At 48.2% G+C, this 18,646-nt stretch overlaps 1 protein-coding gene across 1 annotated transcript in view; it reads left to right on the top strand.

The window, feature by feature from the left end:
• ercc2 (excision repair cross-complementation group 2) overlaps positions 1-16,208 on the top strand; it is a 37,211-nt gene extending 21,003 nt beyond the window's left edge. Inside the window, exons 14-23 of the mRNA XM_079563194.1 lie at positions 4,897-4,966; positions 5,370-5,471; positions 6,476-6,539; positions 6,636-6,757; positions 8,352-8,444; positions 8,715-8,787; positions 9,676-9,746; positions 11,119-11,262; positions 12,138-12,281; positions 15,977-16,208. Of these exons, the coding sequence (XP_079419320.1) occupies positions 4,897-4,966; positions 5,370-5,471; positions 6,476-6,539; positions 6,636-6,757; positions 8,352-8,444; positions 8,715-8,787; positions 9,676-9,746; positions 11,119-11,262; positions 12,138-12,281; positions 15,977-16,069 (976 nt within the window). The 3' untranslated portion in view covers positions 16,070-16,208. The remainder of the gene's footprint in view (positions 1-4,896; positions 4,967-5,369; positions 5,472-6,475; positions 6,540-6,635; positions 6,758-8,351; positions 8,445-8,714; positions 8,788-9,675; positions 9,747-11,118; positions 11,263-12,137; positions 12,282-15,976) is intronic.
• Positions 16,209-18,646: the final 2,438 nt, after the last annotated feature.

Raw genomic sequence — 18,646 nt, 5'->3', positions numbered from 1 at the left:
CACTCACACTCTGCACTCACACTCTGCTCTCACACTCTGCTCTCACACTCTGCACTCACACTCTGCACTCACTCTGCTCTCACACTCTGCTCTCACTCTCTGCTCTCACTCTCTGCACTCACACTCTGCACTCACACTCTGCACTCACACTCTGCTCTCACACTCTGCTCTCACACTCTGCTCTCACACTCTGCTCTCACACTCTGCTCTCACACTCTGCACTCACACTCTGCACTCACACTCTGCTCTCACACTCTGCTCTCACACTCTGCTCTCACACTCTGCTCTCACACTCTGCTCTCACACTCTGCTCTCACACTCTGCTCTCACACTCTGCTCTCACACTCTGCACTCACACTCTGCACTCACACTCTGCACTCACACTCTGCTCTCACACTCTGCTCTCACACTCTGCTCTCACTCTCTGCTCTCACACTCTGCACTCACACTCTGCACTCACACTCTGCTCTCACACTCTGCTCTCACACTCTGCACTCACACTCTGCACTCACACTCTGCTCTCGCTCTCTGCTCACTCTCTGCACTCACTCTGCTCTCTCTGCTCTCACTCTGCTCTCTGCTCTCTCTCTGCTCTCACTCTGCTCTCTCAGCTCTCTCTCTGCTCTCGCTCTGCTCTCACTCTGCTCTCTCTCTGCTCTCTCTGCTCTCGCAGCTCTCGCTCTGCTCTCACTCTGCTCTCACTCTGCTCTCTCTCTGCTCTCACTCTGCTCTCACTCTGCTCTCTCTCTGCTCTCTCTCTGCTCTCACTCTGCTCTCACTCTGCTCTCACTCTCTGCTCTCACTCTGCTCTCGCTCTGCTCTCTCAGCTCTCTCTCTGCTCTCACTCTGCTCTCGCTCTGCTCTCTCAGCTCTCTCTCTGCTCTCTGCTCTCTCTCTGCTCACTCTGCTCTCTCTGCTCACTCTGCTCTCACTCTGCTCTCTCTCTGCTCTCTCTGCTCTCGCTCTGCTGTCTCTGCTCTCACTCTGCTCTCTCTGCTCTCTCTCTGCTCTCTCTGCTCTCTCTCTGCTCTCTCTGCTCTCTCTCTGCTCTCTCTGCTCTCACTCTGCTCTCTCTCTCTGCTCTCACTCTGCTCTCTCTCTCTGCTCTCACTCTGCTCTCTCTCTCTGCTCTCGCTCTGCTCTCTCAGCTCTCTCTGCTCTCACTCTGCTCTCTCTCTGCCCTCACTCTGCTCTCTCTCTGCTCTCACTCTGCTCTCGCTCTGCTCTCTCTGCTCTCACTCTGCTCTCACTCTGCTCTCTCTCTCTCTGCTCACTCTGCTCTCACTCTGCTCTCACTCTGCTCTCGCTCTGCTCTCACTCTGCTCTCACTCTGCTCTCACTCTGCTCTCTCTCTCTGCTCTCACTCTGCTCTCGCTCTGCTCTCTCAGCTCTCTCTATCTGCTCTCACTCTGCTCTCTGCTCTCGCTCTGCTCTCTCAGCTCTCTCTCTGCTCTCACTCTGCTCTCTCTCTGCTCACTCTGCTCTCTCTGCTCTCACTCTGCTCTCACTCTGCTCTCTCTCTGCTCTCTCTGCTCTCGCTCTGCTCTCACTCTGCTGTCTCTGCTCTCACTCTGCTGTCTCTGCTCTCACTCTGCTCTCTCTGCTCTCTCTGCTCTCACTCTGCTCTCTCTGCTCTCTCTGCTCTCACTCTGCTCTCTCTCTGCTCTCTCTGCTCTCGCTCTGCTCTCACTCTGCTGTCTCTGCTCTCACTCTGCTGTCTCTGCTCTCACTCTGCTCTCTCTGCTCTCTCTGCTCTCTCTGCTCTCTCTGCTCTCTCTCTGCTCTCTCTCTGCTCTCTCTGCTCTCTCTCTGCTCTCGCTCTGCTCTCGCTCTGCTCTCTCTGCTCTCTCTCTGCTCTCTCTCTGCTCTCTCTGCTCTCTCTCTGCTCTCTCTCTGCTCTCTGCTCTCTCTCTGCTCTCTCTCTGCTCTCGCTCTGCTCTCGCTCTGCTTTCACTCTGCTCTCACTCTGCTCTCTCCTTGCTCTCTCTCTACTCTCTCTCTGCTCTCGCTCTGCTCTCGCTCTGCTCTCGCTCTGCTCTCTCTCTGCTCTCTCTGCTCTCTCTCTGCTCTCTCTGCTCTCTCTCTGCTCTCTCTCTGCTCTCTGCTCTCTCTCTGCTCTCTGCTCTCTCTGCTCTCGCTCTGCTCTCGCTCTGCTCTCGCTCTGCTCTCTCTCTCTGCTCTCACTCTGCTCTCTCTCTCTGCTCTCACTCTGCTCTCTCTCTCTGCTCTCACTCTGCTCTCGCTCTGCTCTCTCAGCTCTCTCTGCTCTCACTCTGCTCTCGCTCTGCTCTCTCTGCTCTCACTCTGCTCTCTCTGCTCACTCTGCTCTCTCTCTGCTCTCACTCTGCTCTCGCTCTGCTCTCACTCTGCTCTCACTCTGCTCTCACTCTGCTCTCTCTCTCTGCTCTCACTCTGCTCTCGCTCTGCTCTCTCAGCTCTCTCTCTGCTCTCACTCTGCTCTCTGCTCTCGCTCTGCTCTCTCAGCTCTCTCTCTGCTCTCACTCTGCTCTCTCTCTGCTCACTCTGCTCTCTCTGCTCACTCTGCTCTCACTCTGCTCTCACTCTGCTCTCTCTCTGCTCTCGCTCTGCTCTCACTCTGCTGTCTCTGCTCTCACTCTGCTCTCACTCTGCTCTCTCTCTGCTCTCGCTCTGCTCTCACTCTGCTGTCTCTGCTCTCACTCTGCTCTCTCTGCTCTCTCTGCTCTCACTCTGCTCTCTCTCTGCTCTCTCTGCTCTCACTCTGCTCTCTCTCTGCTCTCTCTGCTCTCGCTCTGCTCTCACTCTGCTGTCTCTGCTCTCACTCTGCTGTTTCTGCTCTCACTCTGCTCTCTCTGCTCTCTCTGCTCTCTCTCTGCTCTCTCTGCTCTCTCTGCTCTCACTCTGCTCTCTCTCTGCTCTCTCTGCTCTCGCTCTGCTCTCACTCTGCTGTCTCTGCTCTCACTCTGCTGTCTCTGCTCTCACTCTGCTCTCTCTGCTCTCTCTGCTCTCACTCTGCTCTCTCTCTGCTCTCTCTGCTCTCACTCTGCTCTCGCTCTGCTCTCACTCTGCTGTCTCTGCTCTCACTCTGCTCTCTCTGCTCTCTCTGCTCTCACTCTGCTCTCTCTCTGCTCTCTCTGCTCTCACTCTGCTCTCTCTCTGCTCTCTCTGCTCTCGCTCTGCTCTCACTCTGCTGTCTCTGCTCTCACTCTGCTGTCTCTGCTCTCACTCTGCTCTCTCTGCTCTCTCTCTGCTCTCTCTGCTCACTCTGCTCTCTCTCTGCTCTCTCTGCTCTCGCTCTGCTCTCACTCTGCTGTCTCTGCTCTCACTCTGCTGTCTCTGCTCTCACTCTGCTCTCTCTGCTCTCTCTGCTCTCACTCTGCTCTCTCTCTGCTCTCTCTGCTCTCACTCTGCTCTCTCTCTGCTCTCTCTGCTCTCGCTCTGCTCTCACTCTGCTGTCTCTGCTCTCACTCTGCTGTCTCTGCTCTCACTCTGCTCTCTCTGCTCTCTCTCTGCTCTCACTCTGCTCTCTCTGCTCTCTCTCTGCTCTCTCTCTGCTCTCTCTGCTCTCTCTGCTCTCTCTTTGCTCTCGCTCTGCTCTCGCTCTGCTCTCTCTGCTCTCTCTCTGCTCTCTCTCTGCTCTCTCTGCTCTCTCTCTGCTCTCTCTCTGCTCTCTGCTCTCTCTCTGCTCTCTCTCTGCTCTCGCTCTGCTCTCGCTCTGCTCTCGCTCTGCTTTCACTCTGCTCTCTCTCTGCTCTCACTCTGCTCTCACTCTGCTCTCACTCTGCTCTCTCTCTCTCTGCTCTCACTCTGCTCTCGCTCTGCTCTCTCAGCTCTCTCTCTGCTCTCACTCTGCTCTCTGCTCTCGCTCTGCTCTCTCAGCTCTCTCTCTGCTCTCACTCTGCTCTCTCTCTGCTCACTCTGCTCTCTCTGCTCACTCTGCTCTCACTCTGCTCTCACTCTGCTCTCTCTCTGCTCTCGCTCTGCTCTCACTCTGCTGTCTCTGCTCTCACTCTGCTGTCTCTGCTCTCACTCTGCTCTCTCTGCTCTCTCTGCTCTCACTCTGCTCTCTCTCTTCTCTCTCTGCTCTCACTCTGCTCTCTCTCTGCTCTCTCTGCTCTCGCTCTGCTCTCACTCTGCTGTCTCTGCTCTCACTCTGCTGTCTCTGCTCTCACTCTGCTCTCTCTGCTCTCTCTCTGCTCTTTCTGCTCTCTCTCTGCTCTCTCTCTGCTCTCGCTCTGCTCTCGCTCTGCTCTCTCTCTGCTCTCTCTCTGCTCTCTCTCTGCTCTCTCTGCTCTCTCTCTGCTCTCTCTCTGCTCTCTGCTCTCTCTCTGCTCTCTCTCTGCTCTCGCTCTGCTCTCGCTCTGCTCTCTCTGCTCTCGCTCTGCTCTCGCTCTGCTCTCGCTCTGCTTTCACTCTGCTCTCACTCTGCTCTCTCCTTGCTCTCTCTCTGCTCTCGCTCTGCTCTCGCTCTGCTCTCGCTCTGCTCTCGCTCTGCTCTCGCTCTGCTCTCTCTGCTCTCTCTCTGCTCTCTCTGCTCTCTCTCTGCTCTCTGCTCTCTCTCTGCTCTCTCTCTGCTCTCGCTCTGCTCTCGCTCTGCTCTCTCTGCTCTCTCTGCTCTCGCTCTGCTCTCGCTCTGCTCTCGCTCTGCTTTCACTCTGCTCTCTCTCTGCTCTCTCTCTGCTCTCTCTGCTCTCTCTGCTCTGCTCTCGCTCTGCTCTCGCTCTGCTCTCACTCTGCTTTCACTCTGCTCTCACTCTGCTCTCTCCCTGCTCTCTCTCTCTCTCTGCTTTCACTCTGCTCTCTCCCTGCTCTCTCTCTCTCTCTCTGCTTTCACTCTGCTCTCACTCTGCTCTCGCTCTGCTCTCACTCTGCTCTCTCCCTGTCATGATGGTGAACAGGTGTGCCTTGTGTCCACAGCTGTATGGATCCTTCCATTGCGATCAAACCGGTGTTTCAGCGGTTTCAGTCGGTCATCATCACCTCAGGGGTAAATCCAGCCTTCTTTTCTGTCAGCACTACACAACACCACAGTAACAAATGCAGCTCTGACAAATTTAACATGTTAAAATGTTGTGCTTGTCTTTAGCATCTGTTTTTTCAGTTGTGTTTTCAGTTCTGGAAAATAAAACAAATAAACCACAAGTTTTTGTTTCAAGTGACAAGTATTACCTTGGCATTGTTTTATGGCACGAGAATCGGCCCATTGCAAGTTTTGAGAGTGGGAGCTGAACTTTGGCAAAATCAAACAGTGGTTGATTGTTTTCTGCAGGTCTCGCAGTTTTTATTCACTCCTCAGAATATCTCACTGGGACTTTGTACCAGCCCCTACATTGAGCCTCCACTGATGACTTAAAAACTTCCTTGTAATGTGTGTGTCTGTCGCCCCTCAGACGCTGTCTCCTCTGGACATTTACCCACGGATGTTGGACTTCAGGCCCGTCACCATGTCCTCCTTCACCATGACGCTGGCCCGCACCTGCCTCTGTCCATTGGTCAGTCTATGCTCTAGACCTCATGACAAGAGCTGCTCTCTAATAGGCCCAGATTAAAGTTTAGATCGGGCCCAAAGCAATCCCAGCCACACATTTAGTAGATAAATACTACAGATATACCGAACCATCATGAAGACATGATGATGTTTTTTTCCCCCATGCGTTGAGTGCCAAAAACGTAAAAGCCACTTTTTGCTGTTTTTTTTTTAAATTACAAAATAAACTGAATATAGTGAAATACTACTCCAGGTATGTCAAGGGAACAGTGCTTGTAACATAATGTGTCGACTTTAATAAGGGAGCACAACATATAGCAAAATCAAATTAGAACAATGTAAAATATCAAAGTTTCCAGTGATAGTGGTGACTGTGATTAGGAGGAATATGAAAAAGCCCAAGCATGCGAGGAAAGTGCTTCTCTTTGGTCCTCAAGGCGGGGGCTGACACTGCTTCGATAGCACCCCTTAATGGCTCAGGGCGGCTCCATAAAATTTGCTACACTAAGAAAACCAATGGGGACTTTTCACCTGCCAAACACAATTTAAAAGCCTGGCTCCAAAGACTGCACAGTGACATTTTTTTTTTAACCACGCTGTTTTTTGTTATATTTATTTAAATTCTTAGCTTTGGCCTTTGTTTGACAGGCCCTGGAGCCGTGTGCTGGCTCGTTGCTGCTCAGCCTGTCTCACAGGGGCAGAGTTTCCGGTCTTTATGTCCTTTTTTGGAACATTCTCTGTAGGAGGAGACTAAGCTGCATCATGGATTCACTCTCGAATAGACTAATTAATGTAAATGGTAATGAGTTAATGGCTAATGGCTATAGCCACTGTTCTTTGAACAGTCCTCGCAGGAGAAGCATTCGAGTATGACTCACAACACATCTCCTGGTTTGTTTTTGAACATTGAAGTTTGTTGACTGCTCTGAGATGTCAAATTTGCATAATGCCTCCCTTTTTAATATAAGCCCAAATAATGCGGCTATGATACTGGTGTTTGTGATGCAGATCGTGGGCCGGGGAAACGACCAGGTGGCTCTGAGCTCCAAGTTTGAGACGAGGGAAGACTTTGGTGAGATTACAAAATAAGAAATTGCAGCTGTTGAACCTCTTTGTCCCTCAATGTGTTCAATCCTTTCCCTAACTCCAAAAATCTGTGTTTTTGCAGCGGTCATTCGTAACTATGGCAACCTGCTGCTGGAAATGTCTGCTATAGTTCCAGATGGCATTGTGGCCTTCTTCACCAGTTATGTGTACATGGAGAACATTGTAGCCTCCTGGTATGAGCAGGTGAGGATATCACTGAAATACCAAGCTATGTGCATCTACCAGGGCTGCCAACTTTTCACCAAACTTTGGAGTGAGACTTTGGTCGCTGGGGGGCCTTTTTCATGGCGATAATGTCTCGTAATCGTATTAAATTCTAACCCAAAAACAAGTCTACGTTTTACATGACTGAGCACATCAGGAGCTGCATAATGGATCAGAGGGGGTTTGGCACCACCCCACATGACCATCAGTACCTATTGAAAGTGTGGGAGGGCACTCTGAATGGGGGGTTTGGCGGTCCACCCCCAAGAATTTTTTTAAAATTCAGATTTGATTTCCTGCAATCTGGGGCATTTTAGATCATAAATAATAATTTTAGCTGGTCTATTTACTGGTGTTAATGAGTTATATTTCTGGGTTCCTTTCAAATTGGGGCCTCTCAGCAAGTGCCCAGAGGCCCCTTCATCGTTACACCCCTGCCAAAAGGTACAGTGACACAATGTCTCTGTTTCTCTGAGTCACTCATTCCAATTATTACCAACAAAAATCAAGTAGCACAAACTTTAGAAAATATGAACATTTGATCTCTGTATTTTGCAGTATGTTAGAGCATGTTTGATGATCAAACTTTGAATATGATTATTCAATGTAATAACTACTTTTTCTCTGCCTCTCTCTCCCTCGCGGAAAAGGGAAAAAAAAAATTAAGTAAAAGAGGGCGAGCTTCAACGCGATCTCTGCTGTAACCGTTGTTTATTATTTCATTAGGACTTTTATTTCTCAAACTCGTTGCCTTATGCATGCTCACTTTGAGCTCCCCGTGGGGCAGCGGTGGAGGTGACCGGGGCGGAGGAGGAGGAGGCAGTGGGCGCGGTGATGTCGCTTCGGAGGCGGCCAATAGAAGAGTGAGCTGAGTGAACAGGTGGAAGATGTGAGTGTCGGGGCTCCTGTAGCCGCCTCGTCACTCACGGAACCCACGCGCCTTTTTCTCTCCCATGGCCCGGGAGAGCTGGCGGTGGGAGTGTTCGGGCGCTCTCTCGCAGTTTCCCCGGAGCCGCGCTCTAAAACCCTTTTCCTAGAGGCCGCGCTCACGTCCCGCGGGTCGTGCATTCGCAGTCCCTCTGCCACTCCGCCCCACTCCAGCAGTGACTTTTGTTTCGCAAAATAAGCAGGCACACCTTAAGTGACAAAAAATTAGCCGTTCACCTCCGCGAACCCGTTCATATCGTCCACTGTAAAGACTCGTTAAGACACATCATAGAGCCGCCGACACACACGAGAGGAGCCGTGGACAGGCACACAGACAAAATAAAGCGTCTGCAGCCGCTCACTGCAAAAAGTCAGAAAGTCAGTAGGCTATGTCTTGGTTGAGCGTGTGATATGAGGAGTGTGGCGTAAGAGCGTGTGAAGGCACTCAAATGCGTGTTTCTCACGGTGAAAGCGTGAGAGTTGGCAGCCCTGATCTACACATTGATTGGATGATGGAGAATGCGTTGAGAGAATTTACAATTTCAAATTCTAATCACAGTACCTTCAGGAAAGATAGGCTGTATTTGGCAAAATATCGGATTGCAGTCATTTGACTATAATAATCTTTGTATTGTTTCATGTGCAGGGCATTCTGGAGAACATTCAGAGGAACAAGCTGATCTTCATTGAGACCCCAGATGCAGCGGAGACCAGCATGGCCCTGGAGAAGTATCAGGAGGTCAGCCACTGCACGGTTATGTTATACAGGCCTAGGTACTCCAGCGGGTAGTACACATGATGGTAACAGAGAACATACATATCATCCATGATTTATGAATGTAACAGACTGCCAACCTTGATCTCACCGTCATGGTTTATGGTGCTTACCACCACTGAGTATGGACGGAGTGCCCCTTTAGAATTTCAACTAGACCCTAGCCAAGTAGGTTTGGAAAGTTGAGTCGCTGATGATGACTATATTGAAGTATGTTACTCCTGTGTGTTTTAGGCCTGTGAGAACGGCCGTGGGGCCATCCTGCTCTCCGTGGCAAGGGGAAAGGTTTCTGAGGGCATTGACTTCGGTAGGAGTTACCTGCACCATTCAAATGCACACCCAACAGAGCTTTTAACCATGATCTAACGTTAATCCTCTTCAGCTTTTTCCCAGAGCTCACACAGCCATAAAACTAATTATACACTCCTCATCAAAACTTTAAGACCAGTTTGAAACTGCAAGAATTCACATTTTCTTGGGTCTTAAGACGTTTCTAAGTAGAGCTCCAAAATGCAAAAAAGCAAAAAGACAAAACGAAAGTGAGACGAAAAGACATTTGAGTAAGCAATTTACTTTTAATATATTCAATTTGTTTATCTGAAATAGACTGTTTAAGTTTACAAAAGCCACATTTTGCAGAAAAATGTTAATATGGTCACTGTCATGACGCCCCGATGGCCGAGGCTTTTGTCGAGTTGGAAAAAAGGAGGACCTGACTGTTAGTAATTTTATTTGAGTTTGATTCTAGTGTTTGCTTTCTGATATTTTCACAGCATAATATCTTTCCACTACTGGTAGAGATTGGAAGTCATTTATTTTGCTTTGCACATGAAGAGAGATAAGTCACCTTGTTGGACTGTGTGCAAGTCTGATTATCACAGTCTGGGATAAATGTTTCGGTTCCTGTCTGGGTCTTGTACTGATGTTGATTATCTAGACTGCCTTCTGCCGTATATTCCTAAAGATGGACTCAGACTGACACTCTTTGACAAAGAGTGTCAAAGAGTGTCAAAGCTCTTGCCATCTTGTTGAGAGGGTAAGGTGTTGGAACAGAAGAAACATAAGAGCAGCTCCTGGGTCATCACTTGGGTGGTGCCAGGCGGGCCTGTTTTAGAGGAACAACATTAGAACATGGTTTAAATGTTTAGCTGGACCTGGGACCAGGAATCATCCCTCTGCGTTTGTCTGTGTCCAGTGCACCACTTTGGCCGGGCAGTCGTTATGTTTGGGGTGCCCTATGTGTACACTCAGAGCCGCATCCTGAAGGTGAGTGCGCTCTTCTGCCACCTGTGAGTCAGCGTGTGTGGTCCCCTGTGAGCCAGCGTGTGTGGTCCCCTGTGAGCCAGCATGTGTGAGCCAGAGTGTGTGGTCCCCTGTGAGCCAGCGTGTGTGAGCCAGCGTGCGTGGTCCCCTGTGAGCCGGCGTTCGTGGTCCCCTGTGAGCCAGCGTGTGTGGTCCCCTGTGAGCTAGCGTGTGTGAGCCAGCGTGTGTGGTCCCCTCTGAGCCAGCGTGCGTGGTCCCCTGTGAGCCGGCGTGTGTGGTCCCCTGTGAGCCAGCGTGTGTGGTCCCCCGTGAGCCAGTGTGCGTGGTCCCCTGTGAGCCAGTGTGCGTGGTCCCCTGTGAGCCAGCGTGTGTGGTCCCCTGTGAGCCAGCGTGTGTGGTCCCCTGTCAGCCAGTGTGCGTGGTCCCCTGTGAGCCAGCGTGTGTGGTCCCCCGTGAGCCAGTGTGCGTGGTCCCCCCTGTCAGCCAGTGTGCGTGGTCCCCTGTGAGCCAGTGTGTGTGGTCCCCTGTCAGCCAGTGTGCGTGGTCCCCTGTGAGCCAGTGTGTGTGGTCCCCCGTGAGCCAGTGTGCGTGGTCCCCTGTGAGCCAGTGTGCGCGGTCCCCTGTGAGCCAGTGTGCGCGGTCCCCTGTGAGCCAGCGTGCGTGGTCCCCTGTGAGCCAGCGTGTGTGGTCCCCTGTGAGCCAGCGTGTGTGGTCCCCTGTGAGCCAGCGTGCGTGGTCCCCTGTGAGCCAGCGTGTGTGGTCCCCCGTGAGCCAGCGTGTGTGGTCCCCCGTGAGCCAGCGTGTGTGGTCCCCTGTGAGCCAGCGTGTGTGGTCCCCCGTGAGCCAGCGTGTGTGGTCCCCCGTGAGCCAGTGTGTGTGGTCCCCTGTGAGCCAGTGTGTGTGGTCCCCCCTGTCAGCCAGTGTGCGTGGTCCCCTGTCAGCCAGTGTGCGTGGTCCCCTCTGAGACAGCGTGTGTGGTCCCCTGTGAGCCAGCGTGCGTGGTCCCCTCTGAGACAGCGTGTGTGGTCCCCCCTGTCAGCCAGCGTGTGTGGTCCCCCCTGTCAGCCAGCGTGCGTGGTCCCCCCTGTCAGCCAGCGTGCGTGGTCCCCTGTGAGCCAGCGTGCGTGGTCCCCTGTCAGCCAGTGTGCGTGGTCCCCTGTGAGCCAGCGTGTGTGGTCCCCTGTCAGCCAGTGTGCGTGGTCCCCTGTCAGCCAGCGTGTGTGGTCCCCTGTGAGCCAGCGTGTGTGGTCCCCTGTCAGCCAGTGTGCGTGGTCCCCTGTGAGCCAGCGTGTGTGGTCCCCTGTCAGCCAGTGTGCGTGGTCCCCCCTGTCAGCCAGGTGCGTGTGAGCTCGTGCTGACTCGTCTTCCTGTGCAGGCTCGTTTGGAGTACCTGCGTGACCACTTTCAGATCCGAGAGAACGACTTCCTGACGTTTGACGCCATGAGGCACGCGGCGCAGTGTGTGGGACGGGCCATCCGCGGCAAGACCGACTACGGACTCATGGTGTTCGCTGACAAGGTGACACTTTGAATTTAAACTTTTAGATAATCTTAAATCATTCCTTGAAATAGCGTAAATGAAAAGTCTTTGAGTTGTTTTAATCCAGTAGTTTCCTTGTCAGCCTGAGCCAGATACCGGGACAAAGAGACTGTTCCCTCTTTGTCCTTCCACAGGAGTTCTCAGGTCAATACGGAGGTATACGTCTCCTGTGCCAGTACAGCTCATTGCTTGGACTTTGGAGGTGTAGAACGGACACTAGTGTTAAATGGTGCTACAATGGAAAGTAGTATTTATTTAGTATTTATTTATTTATTAATTAGTAGGAAAAGTCCCTTGAGATATAGCGTATAAGGGAGTCCTAAACATAACAGGATCAGCAATAAACAATAACAATCACACAAAACTCATTCATACCTACACTCACACCACAGTTCTCCTTTATGATCCAACCATCAAGCAATTCATAATATCAGGTCAACATTTCTAGGTAGCAGACACTAAAGTGTAATAAATTAAACACAATACATATGATTAAAAAAAAAATATATATATATATATATATAGATATAGATATATAGATATATAGAAACTGAACAAAAACACATTTTAAATGTTTTGCTCCTGAAATACTATTTTACAGTAAGGCTGGCCCACTGGTTGGTTTGGTGATTTAGGAGGTTGTGGTCTGAAAGGTTTAGGACCCTCTGCACTAGACAGCGGCTGCACCAGTGGCTGCTAAGGCTATGGTATATATTAGTAAAAGTCCTATTTCTTTGTTTTAATATGAATACATGATTAGAATGTCGACGACTGAAAACCCCATCTTGCGATCTGAAGAAAAGTCTATATATTTTTTGGCTCCCTTGGCACTCACAGCTCCCTTTCACCCACAGCGATACGCCCGAGCAGACAAGAGGGGGAAGCTGCCTCGCTGGATCCAGGAGCACCTGAGCGAGGGCAGCCTGAACCTGACCGTGGACGAGAGCGTGCACCTGGCCAAGCACTTCCTCCGGCAGATGGCTCAGCCTTTCAGACAGGTGCGTTTCTTTGACAGCCTTCCTCTTTGGCAACCTTCCTGTTTGACAGCCTTCCTCTTTGACAGCCTTCCTCTTTGACAGTCTTCCTCTTTGACAGCCTTCCTCTTTGACAGTCTTCCTCTTTGGCAACCTTCCTCTTTGACAACCTTCCTCTTTGACAACCTTCCTCTTTGACAGCCTTCCTCTTTGGCAACCTTCCTGTTTGACAGCCTTCCTCTTTGGCAACCTTCCTCTTTGACAGCCTTCCTCTTTGACAACCTTCCTCTTTGACAGTCTTCCTCTTTGACAGTCTTCCTCTTTGACAGCCTTCCTCTTTGGCAACCTTCCTCTTTGACAGCCTTCCTCTTTGACAGCCTTCCTCTTTGACAGCCTTCCTCTTTGACAGCCTTCCTCTTTGGCAACCTTCCTCTTTGACAGCCTTCCTCTTTGACAGCCTTCCTCTTTGACAGTCTTCCTCTTTGACAGCCTTCCTCTTTGACAGCCTTCCTCTTTGGCAACCTTCCTCTTTGACAGCCTTCCTCTTTGACAGCCTTCCTCTTTGACAGCCTTCCTCTTTGACAGCCTTCCTCTTTGGCAACCTTCCTCTTTGACAGCCTTCCTCTTTGACAGCCTTCCTCTTTGACAGCCTTCCTCTTTGGCAACCTTCCTCTTTGACAGCCTTCCTCTTTGACAGCCTTCCTCTTTGACAGCTTTCCTCTTGGACAGCCTTCCTCTTTGACAGCCTTCCTCTTTGACAGCCTTCCTCTTTGACAGCCTTCCTCTTTGACAACCTTCCTCTTTGACAGCCTTCCTCTTTGACAGCCTTCGTCTTTGGCAACCTTCCTCTTTGACAACCTTCCTCTTTGACAGCCTTCCTCTTTGACAGCCTTCCTCTTTGACAGCCTTCCTCTTTGACAGCCTTCCTCTTTGGCAACCTTCCTCTTTGACAGCCTTCCTCTTTGACAGCCTTCCTCTTTGACAGCCTTCCTCTTTGACAGCCTTCCTCTTTGACAGTCTTCCTCTTTGACAGCCTTCCTCTTTGACAGCCTTCCTCAGTCAGTTCATCAGTTTGGGTTTTTTGGGCCCCCAGGTTTCATTAGACAGGTCAGGGTGAGGGGTGGTGGGGAGCAGGACTGAGAGGGAGAACATTGACTAGTATTAGGAATTAGTTTGGACTAGTTAATGTTACGCTTAAGCTGATTTTTCTATGATGATGATGATGATGCGGCACGGATGAAATGCTGTACATGTTGGGCTTTCGGCCTGTAGAAGCCCGTTTAGTGTTGCCTGGCCTGCCAGACACTCCTCCTTTCTGTTCAAAAGAAGAACCGTCTGGACAGCTCCTCGCAGCCTATCATTTCACGATTTTTATCGGTCCAATCACGCACCGAGAGGCGGGACGCGGAAGCCGTCACCACACTCTACCAAAACAACAGAGATGGCGTGCGCGGCGAGTGACGATGTTTTCTTCTGCTCTTCCGTCTGTTTGAAATCATTTGGGAAAAAACGTAATCCCTAAAACAAGCACACAAGCAGCAAGAAACAGCGTTCGAAGCGTTCCTCGTAAATAAAGACGTTTTTGCATTTTTCGAAAGGCTTCCTGACACTTGTTACTGCGACGTATCTAGCGTTGCTCTGATTGGTTGATGCCGTCTGTCAATCACGCCCCCTGGGAAATCGTTGAGATCATGCTTGCTCCCAGACTATGTCTTTTGAAATATCTATGAAAAAGCATGTATTTGGCAGGACAGGCAACGTTTAGTGTGGTCTCTCGTGGTCCTCGGCACAGATCACTCAACAATATAGTTTATTTTGGTTCTTGTAATAAAAGGTCTAAATTGTTCTCTAATTATTGTTTTGCATATTCAGCTGCAATATTAATAGTCAAATCCTTATAATTTACTGTACTTGGCGCTAACCTACATTATAAACTATTTACTGACTGCCTTCATGAACAGTAACCGTCACGTGTATAAGAGTGCATCAATTCAAAGCACCAAACAATGTTTAAAGTACCTCCCAATATATTCATGAGTCCAGTACAAATAGTAAACATGCAACTATACAGTTGGCTTTGATTTCATTTCCTTTTGTTGATAATTTGAAGAGAAAAATGCTAACTGATACATTAGGAATAGGCCACCGTTTTTACATACTGAGATATGTTCTTACCTAACCTTAGTCGAGTTAATATATCCCCGTCTGGTCTTTGTCCGTGCGCTCTGTCACGCAAACGGAGCACATACGCAGCCTCTCCCACATGTCACATAGCTCCAAAAAAGCTCACGATAGAAGCTACCAAGCTCTTCCACGAGTTCCCTATTTAAATAAAGTTACATGAAGTGTTTTCATGCGAAGTATATTTACACAGAAATGTAACATGTCGATGTTATAAGCAGATAAATAGGGGTACTATATTGTGAGGCGTAATGATACAGGAGCACAGCGTCCGCGCAGTAACTCCTAAAGACTTCCCCCGCTCACTTCCGTCAATAGAAGCTGCGTGACTTGTAGAGAGCCTTTTACAACAAGCAGACAATATATTTTCGGAAAAAGCTGCGCATCCCTACCTCATGGTCGAGGTCCTGAGTCCTGTGTCGTCGTCCGGGGTGAGTTGGAAATCTGTGAAACATTACTACACTATATACTTTCTGCTTGTTATCACAGCCCGGCACGATGCACGTAAAAGGCATTGTTCACAAGTTATCCACGCTTCTTCAACTGTTCTCTGCTCGCTCTCTACAAGTCACGCAGCTTCTATTGACGGAAGTGAGCGGGGAAGTCTTTAGGAGTTACTGCGCGGACGTTGTGCTCCTGTATCATTACGCCTCACAATATAGTACCCCTTTTTATCTGCTTATAAAATCGACATGCTACATTTCTGTGTAAATATACTTCGCATGAAAACACTTCACGTAACTTTATTTAAATAGGGAACACGTGGAAGAGCTTGGTAGCTTCTATCGTGAGCTTTTTTGGAGCTATGTGACATGTGGGAGAGGCTGCGTATGTGCTCCGTTTGCCTGACAGAGCGCACGGACAAAGACCAGACGGGGATATATTAACTCGACTAAGGTTAGGTAAGAACATATCTCAGCATGTAAAAACGGTGGCCTATTCCTTTAAACAAATGAAGGCTAAGATACACAAAGGAATGAATGAGCTGCTCAGCTACCATCATGCACCTGTCCTGGCAGCAGTAAACATATCCAACATTTCAATGAATGAATGGAACTAAAAGCTTGGATAAAGTTCTAAAACTAAATGCAGAGAGGCACTCCGGCTGGAGGAGGGAGAGGGGGGGTGAAGGTGAACTTTATTGACCCGTAGAGAAAGTTGTCCTCTGTATTTGACCCATCCTTCGATGCTGCTGGGGCAACCCGTAAGGAGCAGTGGGTGAATCAGAATGGCTGGAGGATTCACATATTGTACATGTTTTTAGCAGGGGCTGCTCTGTGCTCAACAGGTGCCAGAGGAAAAGAGAGAAATGACAAAGTATTGATACCTGCTCAAATTAATATTCCGCTTCGATTTAACAATCCTTAGATTGTCCGTGGTTCTGGTTCTGGTCTGCGCTGTGGAGCCGCTGCCTGAATCTGTAGCACTTTTTGTGTGTGTGTTTAGAGTTTGTTTGTTGCATAAAATGTCTTCAATATTATTGTGTCATTTCTAGAGCCTGCTCTTGAGATGGAGCTGATTGTTTTTGTGTGGTTTAGGAGGACCAGCTGGGCCTTTCTTTGCTGACGCTGGAGCAGTTGCAGTCTGAGGAGATGCTACAGAAGATCACTCAGATGGCCCACCAAAGCTGACAAAGACTTTTGTACAATTTATTTTCAAATGTAATGGTCATATAGAAAGGTCTTTTTCCAAATTCAGAGGCTGCACACATTCTGTCCTTACCTGAACAAATAGCACATTTTCATAGTTAATACAGTTGATACGTTTTACACTGTGTGCTAAAACACACAGTTCTATGGTCCCATTTTGTGTAACAAAAACATCTCAAAGAATAAATAGTTAAAATCCCTTTCAGTCTGAGCCAGTAAACATGTGTCGAGAGTAGCTGTTGCAGCTGTTGTAGACTGGTTTGTCCTGAGTGCCAGAGGAATGTCGTTGTGCAAAGGCCCTGTGTCCACAGCATTCACACACTGACCACTCGGGGCCTTCAGCGTTTCTTCAACAGGAGCAGTGGTTTGTGTGAGAGTGACCGGGTTGAGGTCAAACTACTTTATTTTCATCTCTCCTCTCTCTGCATCACTGTACAGGTGACGTTTGGAAAATTAGAATATTACAACTTAAAATGTGAAACTAATATATAATATAGACTCATGACATGCAAAATGACAAATGTTTTAGTTTCGATGATTTTGGCTTACAACTTGTAAAACCCCCAAATTCTAAATCTCAGATTTGAATATTACATGAAATCAGTACCAAAAAAAAATAATTTTAATCAGAGAAATGTAGGTCCTCTGAAAACTATAATCATGCATAAGTACTGAGTACTTGGTTTGGGCCTTTCACTTGAATACTGGCTCAATGCAGTTGCGTGGCCTGGATGCTCAGCCTGTGGCACTGCTGAGGTGTTATGAAGACCAGGATGCTTCAGCCGCTCCTTCAGCTCGTCTGTATTGTTCGGTCTCGTGTGTCTCATCTTTCTTTTGCCCCATAGATTCACTCTGGGGTTCAGCAGTGGTTAAAGTGGGATTTGGAAGGTGGTGGAACAAAAACAAGCAGTAGGATACACGCTACATTTTATATTTTGTATGTACTTGTGTACTAATATGTAGTCATTGGTTCTGAACAGTACTATTACAAGCTATTTGATACTGTAATTATTTTATTATTTTTAAAGCTTTGAATTATTTTAAGATATCTTTTAGCAGGTTTTAACAATCATAAATGATTGGAGTCTATAATTTACCAAATGAACAAACTCTGCTTTTGACAGATCCACTTGGTAAATATTTTTTTTTGTTTTTATAATCTATTAAACTATTATTCATTACAACTACCACATTGTTTAAGTTTCTTCAAAACAATTTCCAAATAGGCCTATATACTGAGCATTTTTTTACATTCAGGTGCTCATGTAATCAGAAGAAGAAGAAGAAAAAGTTCCTTTATTTCTGTAATACAACTTCAAATGTGAAACTAATATATGATATAGACTCATATGCAAAGTGACATGTCAAGCCTTTGTTACCTTTTTGATTTATGGCTTACAGTCCAATTTTCTAAGATTTTTAGTTTGGGGTTTGAGCCATAATAATCAAAATGATAAATAATATACATCTGTCACTTTGCATGTAAGGAGTCTATCATATTAGTTTCACAGTTTAAAGGAACAGGCCACAGTTTTTCCATACTGAGATATGTTCTTACCTGAGCTTAGACGAGTTGATGTGTACCTGTCTGGTTGTTGTGCCCGTAGAAGAGCGTGGTCGCTCTTCACCGTCCAACATCTTTAGTCTTTGGTTGTTTTGCGCGACTGAGCGCACACACAGACAGGTACGCATCAACTCGTCTGAGCTCAGGTAAGAACATATCTCAGTATGGAAAAATGGTGGCCTGTTCCTTTAAGTTGAATCACGCAGTGAATGCACTTTTTCATGATATTTTAATTATATGACGAGCACCTGTATTTGTCAGGAAGAAGGCCCAACCAAAGAAATGAACAGGAGTGTTGAAACATTTTGATGCATGCTTGTTATGTGGTTCATTTGAGAAAATCCTCATTCACAGTCTGCATTGCTCACAGCAGGGCTCTGCAATTACTTGTTTCCCTGGGCCAGATTTGTGGGAGGTCATTGGCCACTGGGCCAATGACCTCCCACCACCAAACATATTCATATTTTTCGGATAAATAAATGAGAATTTCATTATCGCTGCTTGAATAGACAAGAATTGGGCCTAAACGTAAATGTTTTATTATATTCCAGCATTTTAAAGCTTTTGAAAAAAAGAAAAGAAAACACAGCAATAGATTAATACATAATAATAAATAAAACAATAAACTAGGACTACTCCAAACTAGGATTAAGCCAGGGGCAAAAACATGCAATATCAGGACTAAGGCAGGACTAAATCACATCTAAACCAGACCAAAGGCCTAATACAGAAGAGTTTACATGTGAGGACCACCTGAACCAAGACCACATGTCAAACAACACGACTAACTCCTGCTCAGCCACTGAGCGGACAGACGGCTGACCAAACACCTGAGCCGCTGTTCTGTCCAGACTTCGCGCTTTATGAAAAGAAGTCAGTGAGTTAAGCACTCCTATGGCGCGCTCATCCACATTCAGCTTCAGCCTCTTTACCCATTCACTTCACAAAGAGCATCATCTTTCCCACAAAGATGTACTAAACGAAGTCAGGGGAGA

This window comes from Gobius niger, assembly GCF_951799975.1.
Source record: "Gobius niger genome assembly, chromosome: 1".
NCBI classification, from domain to species: Eukaryota; Metazoa; Chordata; class Actinopteri; order Gobiiformes; family Gobiidae; genus Gobius; species Gobius niger.
This window is presented reverse-complemented; position numbering and strand designations above follow the sequence as displayed.